The sequence below is a fragment of the Oncorhynchus mykiss genome, chromosome 16 (genome assembly GCF_013265735.2).
Source record: "Oncorhynchus mykiss isolate Arlee chromosome 16, USDA_OmykA_1.1, whole genome shotgun sequence".
Taxonomy (NCBI): Eukaryota; Metazoa; Chordata; class Actinopteri; order Salmoniformes; family Salmonidae; genus Oncorhynchus; species Oncorhynchus mykiss.
In genome coordinates this window covers 75,983,980-76,000,245 of record NC_048580.1, presented here as the reverse complement: position 1 = coordinate 76,000,245, position 16,266 = coordinate 75,983,980, and the positions used below count along the sequence as shown (strand labels likewise).

At 41.4% G+C, this 16,266-nt stretch overlaps 1 protein-coding gene across 3 annotated transcripts in view; it reads right to left on the bottom strand.

Moving 5' to 3' along the window:
• The window catches only part of LOC118939596 (regulator of G-protein signaling 20-like), a 96,999-nt gene that overhangs the window by 61,042 nt on the left and 19,691 nt on the right, over positions 1-16,266 (bottom strand). For all 3 annotated transcript variants that reach the window (XM_036947817.1, XM_036947819.1, XM_036947818.1), the window contains exon 2: positions 11,400-11,507. In XM_036947817.1, coding sequence (XP_036803712.1) covers positions 11,400-11,414 — 15 coding nt within the window. In that variant the 5' untranslated portion in view covers positions 11,415-11,507. The remainder of the gene's footprint in view (positions 1-11,399; positions 11,508-16,266) is intronic.

The following is a 16,266-nucleotide window of genomic DNA, read 5'->3' as shown; positions in this document are numbered from 1 at the left end:
AGAGTAGAGTAGAGTAGTGTAGAGTAGACTAGTGTAGAGTAGAGTAGAGTAGAGTAGTGTAGAGTAGTGTAGTGTAGTGTAGAGTAGAGTAGAGTAGAGTAGAGTAGAGGAGAGTAGAGTAGAGTAATGTAGTGTAGAGTAGTGTAGAGTAGTGTAGAGTAGACTAGTGTAGAGTAGAGTAGAGTAGAGTAGAGTAGAGTAGTGTAGAGTAGAGTAGTGTAGAGTAGTGTAGAGTAGAGTAGTGTAGAGTAGAGTAGAGTAGTGTAGAGTAGACTAGTGTAGAGTAGAGTAGAGTAGAGTAGAGTAGAGTAATGTAGTGTACAGTAGTGTAGAGTAGTGTAGAGTAGAGTAGAGTAGTGTATAGTAGAGTAGAGTAGAGTAGTGTAGAGTAGACTAGTGTAGAGTAGAGTAGACTAGAGTAGAGTAGAGTAGAGTAGAGTAGAGTAGAGTAGAGTAGTGTACAGTAGAGTAGAGTAGAGTAGAGTAGTGTAGAGTAGAGTAGTGTAGACTAGAGTAGACTAGAGTAGAGTAGAGTAGAGTAGTGTAGAGTAGTGTAGACTAGACTAGAGTAGAGTAGAGTAGAGTAGAGTAGACTAGTGTAGAGTAGAGTAGTGTAGAGTAGACTAGTGTAGAGTAGAGTAGAGTAGAGTAGTGTAGAGTAGTGTAGAGTAGAGTAGAGTAGAGTAGTGTAGAGTAGACTAGTGTAGAGTAGAGTAGAGTAGAGTAGAGTAGAGTAATGTAGTGTACAGTAGTGTAGAGTAGTGTAGAGTAGAGTAGAGTAGTGTATAGTAGAGTAGAGTAGAGTAGAGTAGTGTAGAGTAGACTAGTGTAGAGTAGAGTAGACTAGAGTAGAGTAGAGTAGAGTAGAGTAGAGTACTGTAGAGAAGACCAGTGTAGTGTAGAGTAGAGTAATGTAGTGTACAGTAGTGTAGAGTAGACTAGTGTAGTGTAGAGTAGAGTAATGTAGTGTACAGTAGTGTAGAGTAGACTAGTGTAGAGTAGTGTAGAGTAGAGTAGAGTAGAGTAGAGTAGACTAGAGTAGAGTAGAGTAGAGTAGAGTAGAGTAGCGTAGAGTAGAGTAGAGTAGAGTAGAGTAGAGTAGAGTAGAGTAGAGTAGAGTAGAGGAGAGTAGAGTAGAGTAGAGTAGTGTAGAGAAGACCAGTGTAGTGTAGAGTAGAGTAATGTAGTGTACAGTAGTGTAGAGTAGACTAGTGTAGAGTAGTGTAGAGTAGAGTAGAGTAGAGTAGAGTAGAGTAGAGTAGAGTAGAGTAGAGTAGAGGAGAGTAGAGTAGACTAGACTAGAGTAGTGTGGTGTAGTGTAGTGTAGTGTAGACTAGAGTAGAGTAGAGTAGAGTAGAGTAGAGTAGTGTAGTGTAGTGTAGACTAGAGTAGTGTGGTGTAGTGTAGACTAGAGTAGTGTGGTGTAGTGTAGACTAGAGTAGAGTAGAGTAGAGTAGACTAGTGTAGAGTAGAGTAGAGTAGAGTAGACTAGACTAGAGTAGTGTGGTGTAGTGTAGTGTAGTGTAGACTAGAGTAGAGTAGAGTAGAGTAGAGTAGAGTAGAGTAGTGTAGAGTAGAGTAGTGTGGTGTAGACTAGAGTAGAGGAGAGTAGAGTAGACTAGACTAGAGTAGTGTGGTGTAGTGTAGACTAGAGTAGAGTAGAGTAGAGTAGAGTAGTGTAGAGTAGAGTAGTGTAGAGTAGAGTAGTGTAGAGTAGAGTAGAGTAGTGTAGAGTAGAGTAGTGTAGAGTAGAGTAGTGTAGAGTAGAGTAGAGTAGAGTAGAGTAGAGTAGAGTAGAGTAGTGTAGAGTAGAGTAGACTAGAGTAGAGTAGAGTAGAGTAGAGTAGAGTAGTGTAGTGTAGTGTAGAGTAGTGTAGAGTAGAGTAGAGTAGAGTAGAGTAGAGTAGTGTAGAGTAGAGTAGACTAGAGTAGAGTAGAGTAGAGTAGAGTAGAGTAGAGTAGTGTAGTGTAGTGTAGAGTAGAGTAGAGTAGTGTAGTGTAGAGTAGACTAGAGTAGAGTAGAGTAGAGTAGAGTAGAGTAGTGTAGTGTAGTGTAGTGTAGAGTAGAGTAGAGTAGTGTAGAGTAGACTAGAGTAGAGTAGAGTAGAGTAGAGTAGAGTAGTGTAGTGTAGAGTAGACTAGAGTAGAGTAGAGTAGAGTAGAGTAGTGTAGTGTAGTGTAGTGTAGAGTAGAGTAGAGTAGTGTAGAGTAGACTAGAGTAGAGTAGAGTAGAGTAGAGTAGAGTAGTGTAGTGTAGTGTAGTGTAGAGTAGAGTAGAGTAGAGTAGAGTAGAGTAGAGTAGAGTAGTGTAGAGTAGACTAGAGTAGTGTGGTGTAGTGTAATGTAGTTAGGGTGGGGAGGCCAGAGACTGGCAGGCTGTGCTGCTGTACATGTTTGAACAGATTCTTAACAACAACATGTTCCAAACAGAGAGAAAAAGAGAGGGCAGAGGGAGGACAGAGAGGGGGAGAGAGAGATAAAGGGTAAAAGGGTGGAGATAGATTGAGAGGGGAGGAGAGAGAGAGAAAGATGGTGGAAGGGAGGACAGAGAGAGGGAGAGAGATTGTGAGGGTAGAGAGATAGGGAGCGAGAAATTGAGAGGGGAGAGAGATAGGGTAGAGGGGAGGAGAGAGGGAGTGAGATTGAAAGGGATGGGGTTGAGGGAAGGAGAGAGAGGTAAATATTGAAACTGCTGTTGAAGACCTGGGGTTGTGTCTGAAAGCTGATGACTCAGCAAGTCAGCCAGCCAGTAAATCAGTCCTCAAACAAGAGACAGTCATCCCTCCCTCACTTCAACACTTCTACTTCCTTCTACTGCCCTGTCATCTGAAACCATCAGGGTGGGGTCACTAGGGCTGGGCTGTATACCGGTATTGACGCAGGGACCGGTTTGGGTTTTTACTGTACCTTCTATACCAGTATTTGAATGTTTGGTTTGTGATACGCCATGGGTAATGTCAATTTTTATAGTTTACTTCGCTACTTAAGTCATCTCTCTCTGCTCTTTCTCTCCGTGCCACTTTCCACGCAGACCTAGCCACGCCCCCTGTCACTCAAGGAGCGCATTTGACGTTCCTCAACCACGTGACACGGTGTTCCGTCTGCACGGTCAATGCAGCACATACAACAATGTTGATGATAACGATTCTGTTTTCACTATGCTTCTTAATATAAATCTACTAGCATTCTATAATAACACTATTAGCTTATGTTTCTAGCATCAGCAAACAACTAGTTTGTCTTTTCTTAGCTTGTTGCCCTAAATCTTGTGAGACGCTAATTGTTAGCCGTTAATGCTAATAGCTAGCTAGCTAATAAATGTACTGAGTCAGAGCAAACGTAGCTAGCTAATACAGCCTGATAATACCAGTGATGGTATAGACCTAAATCAGCATGTTTGTGCAACAGTGTCTTCTTAACCAAAGAGGAATATGCAAAGCAAGACTACGTTAGCTACATGAAGTAGCTAAGAGAAAATATGCAATGAAGCAAAAAATGTAATGGTCCCCTAGGAAACACTTATCAACACTTGATAACAATAACTCCTCCCTGGCATTTAATTTGTTGTCATCGCAAACATTGTATTCAAAATGCCCACTATTATATTCTACCTATAGAATTAGAGTAGTCATTCTATTTCCATGATTCCAACAGTGTTGCTCTAAATCACAAGTCATATTGCAATTGCAACATTTGGTTAAAAAAATATATATTTTATTTTAACTAGGCAAGTCAGTTAAGAACAAATTCTAATTTACAATGACGGCCTAGGAACAACAGGTTTTACCTGGTTAACGCCGAGATTCGATCTAGCAACCTTTTGGTTACTGGCCCAACGCTCTAACCACTAGGCTACCCCCAAAAAAGTCCTAGATTATTTGAGCAGCCCTATGTGACAGTGTGGAAATGATCTCAATTGAACAGTGGTGTAAAGTACTTAAGTAAAAAATATTTTAAAGTACTACTTATTAAGTAAAAATACTTTAAAGTACTACTTATTAAGTAAAAATATTTTAAAGTACTACTTATTAAGTAAAAATACTTTAAAGTACTACTTATTAAGTAAAAAATACTTTAAAGTACTACTTATTAAGTAAAAATACTTTAAAGTACTACTTATTAAGTAAAATACTTTAAAGTACTACTTATTAAGTAAAAAATACTTTAAAGTACTACTTATTAAGTAAAAATACTTTAAAGTACTACTTATTAAGTAAAAATACTTTAAAGTACAAATACTTTAAAGTACTACTTATTAAGTAAAAATACTTTAAAGTACTACTTATTAAGTAAAAATACTCATAAAGAACCCTGGGATCACTCACTCACACACACAGTTTTTTTGCTACCAGTACTTTACTATTTAAAAAATAATAATTTTGACTGTTTTTACTTCACTACATTCCTAAAGAAAATACTATACTTTTTACTCCATACATTTTCCCTGACTCCTAAAAGTACTCATTACGTTTTGAATGCTTTTAGCAGGACAGGAAAATGGTCAAATTCACACACTTATCAAGAGAACATCCCTGGTCAACCTTACTGCCTCTGATCTGGTGGACTCACTACTGTTTGTAAATGATGTCTGAGTGTTGGAGTGTGCCCCTGGCTATCCGTAAATTACAAATAATAATAATAAATGGATCCATCTGGTTTGCTTAATATAAGGAATTTTCAATTATTTATACTTTTGATATTTAAGTACATTTTATCAATTACATTTTACTTTTGAAACTTACCGATATTTAAAACCAGATACTTTTAGACTTTTACTCAAGTAGTATTTTACTGGGTTACTTTCACTTTTACTTGAGTAATTTTCTATTAAACATATCTTGACTTTCACTCAAGTCTGACAATTCAATACTTTTTCTACCACTGTAATTGAGTGCAGGAAATGCAGAAATGATTTTTTTTAAAGTGCTGAAATTTGTTTTGGTTGAATTGAACAGTATAAAACAATGAGAATGGAGGAAGACTCATTGAAATCACTCACGACTCATAAAACACCCTGGGATAACTCACGACTCATAAAACACCCCAGGATCACTCACGACTCATAAAACACCCCGGGATCACTCACTGCTCATAAAGCACCCTGGGATCACTACTCACTACTCATAAAGCACCCTGGGATCACTCACTACTCATAAAACACCCCAGGATCACTCACGACTCATAAAGCACTCTGGGATCACTCACGACCCATAAAACACCCCAGGATCACTCACTACTCATAAAACACCCCAGGATCACTCACGACTCATAAAGCACCCTGGGATCACTCACTACTCATAAAACACCCCAGGATCACTCACGACTCATAAAACACCCCAGGATCACTCACTACTCATTAAACACCCCGGGATCACTCACGACTCATAAAACACCCCGGGATCACTCACTACTTATAAAGCACCCTGGGATCACTCACTACTCATAAAACACCCCGGGATCACTCACGACTTATAAAGCACCCTGGGATCACTCACTACTTATAAAGCACCCTGGGATCACTCACTACTCATAAACCACCCTGGGATCACTCACTACTCATAAAACACCCTGGGATCACTCACTACTCATAAACCACCCTGGGATCACTCACTACTCATAAAACACCCTGGGATCACTCACTACTCATAAACCACCCCGGGACCACTCACTACTCATAAAGCAAAAGTAGAACTTTAACTATTCAAAACTAAAAACACAGTCAAATATTGTCATACCGTCAATTTAAAAAATATATATATATCTATATATATTTTGGCCATATCGCCCAGCCCTAGGAGTCACATACAATAAGATGACATTCATTAGAGAGGGGAGAAACAGAATGCACACACACACACACACACACATGCACACCCTAACTAACCCTGAATGGCTGCTTCCTTAGTGACCCTAACTAACCCTGAATGGCTGCTTCCTCAGTGACCTTAACTAACCCTGAATGGCTGCTTCCTCAGTGACCCTAACTAACCCTGAATGGCTGCTTCCTCAGTGACCTTAACTAACCCTGAATGGCTGCTTCCTCAGTGACCCTAACTAACCCTGAATGGCTGCTTCCTCAGTGACCCTAACTAACCCTGAATGGCTGCTTCCTCAGTGACCCTAACTAACCCTGCATGGCTGCTTCCTCAGTGACCCTAACGAACCCTGAATGGCTGCTTCCTCAGTGACCCTAACTAACCCTGAATGGCAGCTTCCTCAGTGACCCTAACTAACCCTGAATGGCTGCTTCCTCAGTGACCCTAACTAACCCTGCATGGCTGCTTCCTCAGTGACCTTAACTAACCCTGCATGGCTGCTTCCTCAGTGACCCTAACTAACCCTGAATGGCTGCTTCCTCAGTGACCCTAACTAACCCTGAATGGCTGCTCCCTCAGTGACCCTAACTAACCCTGAATGGCTGACTCATTTACATTTAAGGAACAGGAACCATATAGTGATGATAATGATAGACCTAACTGTGTTCTGGTAGATGGAAAGGCTTTCCCAAAAAACCTTCTCTATTAAATGTTAACTACAAAGCCTACCTGGTATCAGGATATCATTAGTATTTTTTACCAATCCAGTGGTGATATATTTATCAAACTCTGCCATTACATTTGTGTGCTAAAGAAACACAGCTAACCAAACAAGTCACTTCCTGGTGCACACTTGGATTAAAGGGTACTACTAGGGTACACTAGAGGTCTTCTCGGATCCCAAAATTGAGATCCCAAACTAATTAGATCCTGACCAGATCCGGTGGTGGGGGGGATCAATATCGGATCAGATTTGGATTCGAGGTGTACCAGATCCAACCCAGAACATGTCTGAGTTGAGAGAGAGAATCGGATCCAAATTTGGGGTCAGGTCTGTATCTGACCCAAATGGATCCGAAAGATTGCTGATTTTGATTTGAAATGTGCATTTTCTGTTGTATCTAACATAAGTGATTTGTGGTCTTAGTATTTTCATAATGACATCCATATAGTTAGATAGAGAACATTATGAAGTCTTCAGAAATGTTTTCATTATATTCTGTTGACCAAATATTTGAGTAGGATGATAATCGAGTGCCAGGCAGAGAACATTGAATAGTTCCGTCTATGACAACACTATAATAGGATGATAATCGAGTGCCAGACAGAGAACATTGAATAGTTCCGTCTATGACAACACTATAATAGGATGATAATTGAGTGCCAGACAGAGAACAGTGAATAGTTCCGTCTATGACAACACTATAATAGGATGATAATCGAGTGCCAGACAGAGAACAGTGAATAGTTCCGTCTACGACAACACTATAATTAGACGTTTAATATTTTGAGGATTTTAGAGATCTGTTCATTGTGTTTCTCTTTAAGCGCATTTTGTTAGATTTAGAGATTATAATTTTTATGTGGTGATTTCAGGATGGTAAATAGTCAGCGAGTGCTGTATGTTAGACAGTGTTAAACGTATATTTTCTATTAGTCAAGTCTAACTCATTATAATAGCCTAATATTTTTTGTTCTAAATGAAATGTAGATATATCCTTTAGGTCAACAGAAATTAGCCTTTACATCTTGAGATTGGTTTTGGATGTGGATTGACAGACAGGTCATCCACACAACGGTTGTGTAGGCCTACCGTCCAGATTGTTAATGAAAGATTCCTAATTGAAGAGAGAAATTGTCCAGATATTGTTTATACCTATCCATGCCTTACAAAATCAATATTTCGTCAGCCTTTCGGAATTAGGCTACAATGTTTCTGCAGATAAACCTACGGCTATCAGACTACCGCACAGGCAGACACACACAACATGAGCAGGTTAACTTTGGTCAAAAATGTTTGGCCATTCATTAAAGACGATCAGAAAGAATGTCTCGGTAACTCTGCAGTATAATTTATTTATTTTTGAACGAAAGCCATGAAACTAGCGTATGAATGAGTCACTTTGCCCGAGTCATTCAACATTAGTTAATAAACTGTTGTTTTTAAAATATAGAAAATACACAAATAAAATAGCAAAATAGGCTAACTAAATAGTCCAAGTCTAAACAAATATAAACGAAATACCTTAAATAAAGTAGTACGTTGAATAAATAAATATAAATAATAAATAAAACAATGACATGAAATAGTTCAGATCTTGAACTTTTTCCCCATCCGTACCCCGCGAGCATAAATGAGGTCCATAGAGACGATTTGACTGGTAGTTGTTTCACCCTGCACACTCTTTCATTCAGTTTCTTCTTCTTCATATCCGGTTAGAACGATTCAATGTTCCAGAAACTCATTTTAAAATAGCCTATCATTCTTTTCTACTACGTCGTCCTCCTCTCGCGCAACAAGTAGGCCTATAGCCCATTTCACCCGCAGTGACGGTTTTCATAAAGCAAATATACTGTTTTGTCATCAAATTATATTGACACATTTGTTTTGACGAAAGGGGTCACGCTGACAATCACTTTCGTGTATAAAATGTAAATGTGAGCAATTTGCGTGTAAATTAAGGAACTAAACTCTTCAAATACAATTTCGTATCCGGTCGGTATTTCACACATTTTCACACAGATCCGAGGCCCGTTGCCACCGACCGTGATACGGTCTGGGAGGGTAAACTACAACATCCGGGTCAGATCTCAGGTAGGTTAGGGTAGATCCGTGAAGACCTCCAATACACCCCAAAATGATATATATATATATTTTTCACAGACATCCAAAAAGTGGCCTTCTGATGTGGTTTAATTAAGCATTGTTGTCTACTTAGAAACCCCATGTTGTTGTTTTGAGAAAGAAAGTGTGATTTTGGGAGCAGAAACCGGAAGAAAAAAGAACAGGAAAACAGAAACTATTGAAAAAGAAAACGGAGAAAACGGAATTTGGGAATAACTATTCTGCTCCACAAACACACACACTAGTGGTGCGCGGGTTAACTCATAACCCGCAGTCCCCGTGGTTATATCCGCGGGGTAGATGAGTTTACGGTCATTAAATATTGTTTGGCCGAAGGATGGGTTGAATAAAGAGAAACACAATAGCTTTAAAAAAAAATCCATTAATGTATAATTATTGTGCAATTTATATAGGCTACATTGAGGTTTTTGTTTCATTATATTCGTGTTTCTGGTATTACAGCATACGCCTAAACGTTAGGCTGTACGCCTGCCAAATGGTCAACACATCCAATCAGACCAAAAATGATTTTGAGAACGGGCAGAAAAAGTTAACATCAATCCACCGAGGCAAAAAAAAAAAAGACATTAGCGGAATTTCATTCAATAGGACAAAAAAACTGCAAAGGAAGAGTTGAAAATAAGTAGAATGGAGGGACAGAGAGGTAATGTTTGGTGAAAAGGTAAGAAGGGACGATGCCAGCTATGTTGTGTTTGATTGTGAGGCTCTATACAAATTCGACAGTCACAAGACGGGACTTCAAATAGGCCTAATATGGGATGTCAAGGGATCTGTAGTCTGCTGTGTAGATGGGTTAAATGGAAACTGAAATCTGGACATTGACTAACCAGAATAACCTACTGTTGTTTTTTTTTGTGAACTCCAAAGTCCTCTGATAATAGTAGTCCCGTGCGAATCGACATCCATGTGTTTTGAGAGAAATGTCTTGAGTTTGACAGGTGTTGTTTGCTGTTTGAGCAAGATAACTATAATTGATTCGATAAATTGAACGAAGTTCTGCTCATAGCCTATATATTGAGGGTCTACATGTTCACCGTGAATGCTTTTTTTAATTCGTTGTTTTTTTTTGCGAATGAATTGAACATCGCCAAATGTATAATTTAAAAAAGATATTGCGCCAATTTAATGCAACCCTCGCTGATAACAGATGGCAAAGCAACAGCACACAACTGACGTCAACGTTCGGAACAAGTTCACTTTCTCATCCATGGCCTTAAAATGCATCTCAAGTGCAAGTTAATTGTTTAGCTGACACCTGAAGGCTGAGGGGCATTTAGGACGTACTGCGGATCGCCAAAAAATATCCTAATGATTATGATCACACTTCTTCAATTCAGATATTATGGCGACACTACACCAAAAGATGGTTTGGTATGGTTTAGAAACTTCTGAACCAAGCTCGAGTTATCAGCGTAGCCTGTTATCTTCAGGACAGGCTGAAATATCTTCACACCCACACAGAAAAACAACTCCAGGCTTCCGTAATAACTGTCAATTTATACACATAAAAAATATATATATATATATAAGGAAGTACAGGGGGCAGTTTGGAGGGAAAAAAACTTTACCCGTTCGAATCGTCCTCTGTAATAACGGACATTCTGAGGTAATAAGTGCATAACCAAAGTTCTTCAGTAATACTAGTCCCGTGCGAATAGGGCTATAGCCTTTATTAATTAATAATAACTCCTGCAAAATGAAGTATTTATTGCAGTAAAATTATACACTAAATGTAGGCTAAATTTGGACATGGGAACAGGAATGGAGAAATATGATTTATTTGTTTTTACGTATCTTGGAGAGAATGCAATGGGCAGTTAGATACGATCTGTAGAGGTGCCGTCTTCATCATAAAAACATAATGAAAGCAGATAGTACTTCAACCACATAAAATATGCATCGAACCTGAACTGAAATGTTATCAGAAAAACACATTTATGACATCATTCTGTTGAGCAATGGTTTGTTTCGTCTTCTAGGACAACATAAGAGAAGCTGCATGTTGACTAACAAATAGCCTTCCAAAATGTGGAAAATGATATGCAGAAACATTTCTAAATGAGGCAAAACAAAATCCTGGGCACCCTGTCAAAAAAAAATCGTTCTGTATCAGGCTGCATCACATCTGGCCGTGATTGGGAGTCCCATAGGGCGGCGCACAACTGGCCCAGCGTCATCCGGGTTTGTCCGGGGTAGGCCGTCATTCTAAATAAGAATTCATTCTTAACTGACATGCCTAGTTAAATAAAAATGTATAAAATAAATAAAAATGTAACTGTTACCTATAGTGCATTTGCGGGTTAGGGTTGGGTGCGGTTCTCAGATTGGGTGCGGTTATTTGCAATTGCCGGTGAACAAACAGCAGAACTAACCCTGACATGAACATCATGGTGTTACCACCAGTCATCACTTCAGGAGTGAAAACGTTTTTGTTCTGTAAAGTTGGTACACCAAGCACAACAGTAGATACAACACTCAGAGAACAGCACAACACTGAGAAAAAGACAGAGGCACACAAAGAGAGAGAGAGAGAGAAAGAGAGAGAGAGAGAGAAAGGGAGAGAGAGTGAAAGAGAGAGAGGGAGAGAGAGTGAGAGTGTGAAAGTGTTTGTAGAGAGAGAGAGAGAGAGAGAGAATTTAAAAAGAGAGAGAGAGAGAGATAATTGAAAAAGAGAGAGAGAGAGAGAGAGAGGGAGGATTGAATTAAGGTTAAGTTACCAGTATGTCCATCATGGCTTGACAGCTCTTGGCAGCCTATTGGTCTTCTAATCCTCAGCGATGTTAACAGCCTCGGAACATGCATGTCATCCCCTCTTTGGACCTCTCCTTCACACACACACACACACGCACGCACGCACGCACGCACGCACACACACACACACACACACACACACACACACACACACACACACACACACACACACACACACACACACACGTAAACAGAGGAAGAGAGAGAAAAAGGAACACGTGGATAAGTGGATAAGAGGGATGTTTATACTGCATATAACTGTCTTATAAACAGCCATGTTTGTACTGCATATAACTGTCTTATAAACAGCCATGTTTATAAGGGGTTTGGGTTAGAGATTTAGAGGGTTGGGTTAGAGGGTTGGGTTAGAGGGTTAGGGGGTTGGGTTAGAGGGTTGGATGGTTAGAGGGTTGCGTTAGAGGGTTGGGTTAGAGGGTTGGAGGGTTGGGTTAGAGGGTTGTAGGGTTGGGTTAGAGGGTTAGAGGGTTGGGTTAGAGGGTTGGAGGGTTGGGTCAGAGGGTTGGGATAGAGGGTTTAGGGGGTTGGGTTAGAGGGTTAGGGGGTTGGGTTAGAGGGTTAGAGGGTTGGGTTAGAGGGTTGGGTTAGAGGGTTGGGGGTTGGGCTAGAGGGTTAGGGGGTTGGGTTAGAGGGTTAGGGGGTTGGGTTAGAGGTTTGGGTTAGAGGGTTGGGTTAGAGGGTTAGAGGGTTGGGTTAGAGGGTTGGATGGTTGGGTTAGAGGGTTAGGGGGTTGGGTTAGAGGGTTGGGTTAGAGGGTTGGGTTAGAGGGTTAGGTTAGAGGGTTGGGTTAGAGGGTTGGGGGGTTGGGTTAGAGGGTTTGGTTAGAGGGTTGGAGGGTTGGGTTAGAGGGTTAGAGGTTTGGGTTAGAGGGTTAGGGGGTTGGGTTAGAGGGTTAGGGGGTTGGGTTAGAGGGTTAGAGGGTTGGGTTAGAGGGTTGGGCTAGGGGGTTGGGGGGTTGGGTTAGAGGGTTGGGTTGGGGGGTTGGGTTAGAGGGTTGGGTTAGAAGGTTGGGGGGTTGGGTTAGAGGGTTATGTTAGAGGGTTGGGTTAGAGGGTTGGGTTAGAGGGTTGGATGGTTGGGTTAGAGGGTTGGGTTAGAGGGTTGGATGGTTGGCTTAGAGGGTTAGGGGATTGGGTTAGAGGGTTAGGGGGTTGGGCTAGAGGGATGGGTTAGAGGGTTGGAGGGTTGGGTTAGAGGGTTGGGCTAGGGGGTTGGGGGGTTGGGTTAGAGGGTTGGGGGGTTGGGTTAGAGGGTTGGGTTAGAAGGTTGGGGGGTTGGGTTAGAGGGTTAGGTTAGAGGGTTGGATGGTTGGGTTAGAGGGTTGGGTTAGAGGGTTGGATGGTTGGGTTAGAGGGTTAGGGGATTGGGTTAGAGGGTTAGGGGGTTGGGCTAGAGGGATGGGTTAGAGGGTTGGAGGGTTGGGTTAGAGGGTTGGGCTAGAGGGTTGGGGGGTTGGGTTAGAGGGTTAGAGGGTTGGGTTAGAGGGTTGGGCTAGAGGGTTGGGCTAGAAGGTTGGGTTAGAGGGTTGGGCCAGAGGGTTGGGTTAGAGGGTTGGGTTAGAGGGTTGGGTTAGAGGGTTGGGCTAGAGGGTTGGAGTAATTGAGTAAGACCTTTAAACAGGTCAACATTCACAAGGCTGCGGGGAGGATGTGTACTGCGAGCATGCGCTGACCAACTGGCAAGTGTCTTCACTGACATTTTTAACCTGTCCCTGTCTGAGTCTGTAATACCAACATAGTCCCTGTGCCCAAGAACACAAAGGTAACCTGCCTAAATGACTACCGACCCGTAGCACTCACGTCTGTAGCCATGAAGTGCTTTGAAAGGCTGGCCATGGCTCACATTAACAGCATCATCCCAGAAACCCTAGACCCACTCCAATTTGCATACCGCCCCAACAGATCCACAGTTGACGTAATCTCACCCCACACTGCCCTTTCCCACCTGGACAAAAGGAAGACCTATGTGAGAATGCTGTTCATTGACTACAGCTCAGGGTTCAACACCATGGTGACCTCAAAGCTCATCACTAAGCTAAGGACCCTGGGACTAAACACCTTCCTCTGCAACTGGATCCTGGACTTCCTGACTGGCTGGCCCCCAGGTGTTTACTCGTGACTGCACGGCCAGGCACGACTCCAACACCATCATTGAGTTTTCCGACAACAGTGGTAGGCCTGATCACCGACAACGATGAGTCAGCCTATAAGGAGGTCAGAGACCTGGCCGTGTGGTGCCAGGACAACAACCTCTCCCTCAACGTGATCAAGACAAAATAGATGATTGTGGACTACGGAAAAAAGGAGGACCGACCATGCCCCCTGTCTCATCGACGGGGCAGTAGTAGAGCAGGTTGAGAGCTTCAAGTTCCTTGGTGTCCATTAGGAAAATGTGGCGCTGGACATATGACCGGTAGCATTTTAAGTTAACGACCGTTAAAAAAAAAAAAAACATTTACCGGACCCATATGGATAGAGTGCATGACCTGATTAGGGTCGTCCACCCACGTTGCTCCGAATGTCAGAAAATCACATTTAGATATGACGGTAATTCATCTGAACATAACATGTAACTCGAGGATGCAAACGGCGTGCGGTCCTTCTTACCGAATTCTTATGCGCACTTTGACGATGTTAGATTGCAATAGGCTATTTAAACGTGGCAGTCAATCTACTATCCCCCATAGTACAAACGTTGACCTATTCTATTGGTAGGCTTGTCGTTATGTACGAGAAAGAAATAGCCTATCCCAAACAAGACTCTGGTACAGTTGTGGGAAGATAGATCCCCCCCCAGTCATACAACCAGAAGCCTAGGCAACAGAAACAAAAAAACAACTTTAAAAGCAATCAGGCTGATGCAACAGATCAGAACGTCTAGATTTAAAATGTCGATAAAGTATTATTTCCTCACAAGTATAGCAATGCACACAAGGCATTAGGCGACATATGAACGCTCGTTCCATAATACAATTATCGAGAAACTACTGTTGTAAAAAGCGCACTCAAATACAATGCAATACAATTCATGTGACAGACAAGAGGCGAAACCATGGCTGGGCCAGGCCGGGCAGAGACCCTGCCATGTTTAACACCGTTACACACAAACTGGATAACAAATTAACTAAATGACTTGTATTTGTTGTTTGTATTGTCTCCGGACTAATCAGAAATGTTAAAAAAATAAAACAAATAAAAATGCAGTAGGATGTTCCAGGAATCTAATTGGTTATATGGTACCACATTTCAGCGGTGTATTTGATCTGCGCATGTGCCTGCACCAGCCGAGGGAGCCTCCTTTTTAGCGCGAGTGAAGGGAGTTGGGAACAACTTCATGGATGTGTTTTAGAAGTAGTTTTCACATACAATATTTATATGTCCGAAGTCAGACTCAAGTATGCTTCCTCCAAAAAAATAAAATGGTCGCTGTGGTAGAACGTTTATTTAGATGTTCTACATTTATCAGAATAACATCAGGTAACCTGATTTCAGATGCTGTAAACAGTTACTCGTGTCGTCGTCCATGGAAACAGGATTATACGGGAAATCGTTCTTCCTGCAAAGCATGAAAACGTTTTTAATCAAACGATTGTATTAATCTGACTATTTAAACCACAATAAATCGCATTACTGTGTACATGTAATCGTACTCAATGTGAACTACCCACTACGATATTAAACTATGCATGGTGATTTCATGCCTGCCTTGGTAGGCCAGGTTTGTCAATTTAAAGTGAGCTATTGTTTTCATACCCGCCGTTGTATTACAGTATGTATATATTTTTACGCCCGAATGCCTCCAGTAGAGTTTCCTTATTCAAAGTGAGCTATTCATGTAAATACCGCCATACCGTTTAATATACAGGCCTAAAGAGTTCGTATGTGGCTGTTTTCATATGGCAAAAAAAAAGTGTGCACTTTTGGACTTAATGAAAACACTTTCATGACTTCCTATTCTTCCTTGTTTCTTTGCGCCCTAAACTGTTTGCGCACATTCCAATTCAGTCCAGAGCAAGGTGTCCGTCCGGCCGATGCGCTGACCAATCCACCCAAAGCCTCCTTTGAGTGTGAGTGTGTTCGATCCGATCTTTATGTGTGTTTCGATCCGATCTTTATGTGTGTTCGATCCGATCCCGTTTATGCCACGAGGTTGGACTGTCGGGACTGAACACTTCATCCATTATCCGTATCTTGTGACTGTATCATTTTTCAAAATTGTATCAATTTTATTGTCTGCTGCTGAAGAATCTCTCTCTCTCTCTCTCTGACTATGTAGGTGATAGACATGCGCACTTGCACTGCCTATTTGACAATAATAACGGCTTGTTTGTCAAGGGAGATTTGTTGTGTTTTTTGGGGTCACATTTATCCTTTGTTATGTGTTAATTTATGCAATATGATTGCACACATTTTCACTTAATATGTCGGGCAGTGGTGTAGTGGAGGTTATACCCACTGTGTTTAGTATACTGACTTGTTAATCCCCACCGATGCATAACACAGTGGTGTAGTGGAGGTATACGCCGTATCAATTATGTAGTGCATATAGAGAAATTATGTACAAAGTAGCCTACAAAACACAAATCACGTGAAATATTTGGCAATATGGGTTTGAAAAGTGCGAGTATGAAACCATAGCAAAGGGCCTATATTATTCAGCCCCACCGTAGGTAATGCAGCTTGGCCGGGGCTGGCTGTGCGCGAGAAAGTAGGATCAAAGAATGTATCACCGGACAGCTCCGCACTCCGCTCAGTTCCCTGACATCTGATATTCGCAAAGACAACAGTATATTTATACACGTCTCATGAATTCCAC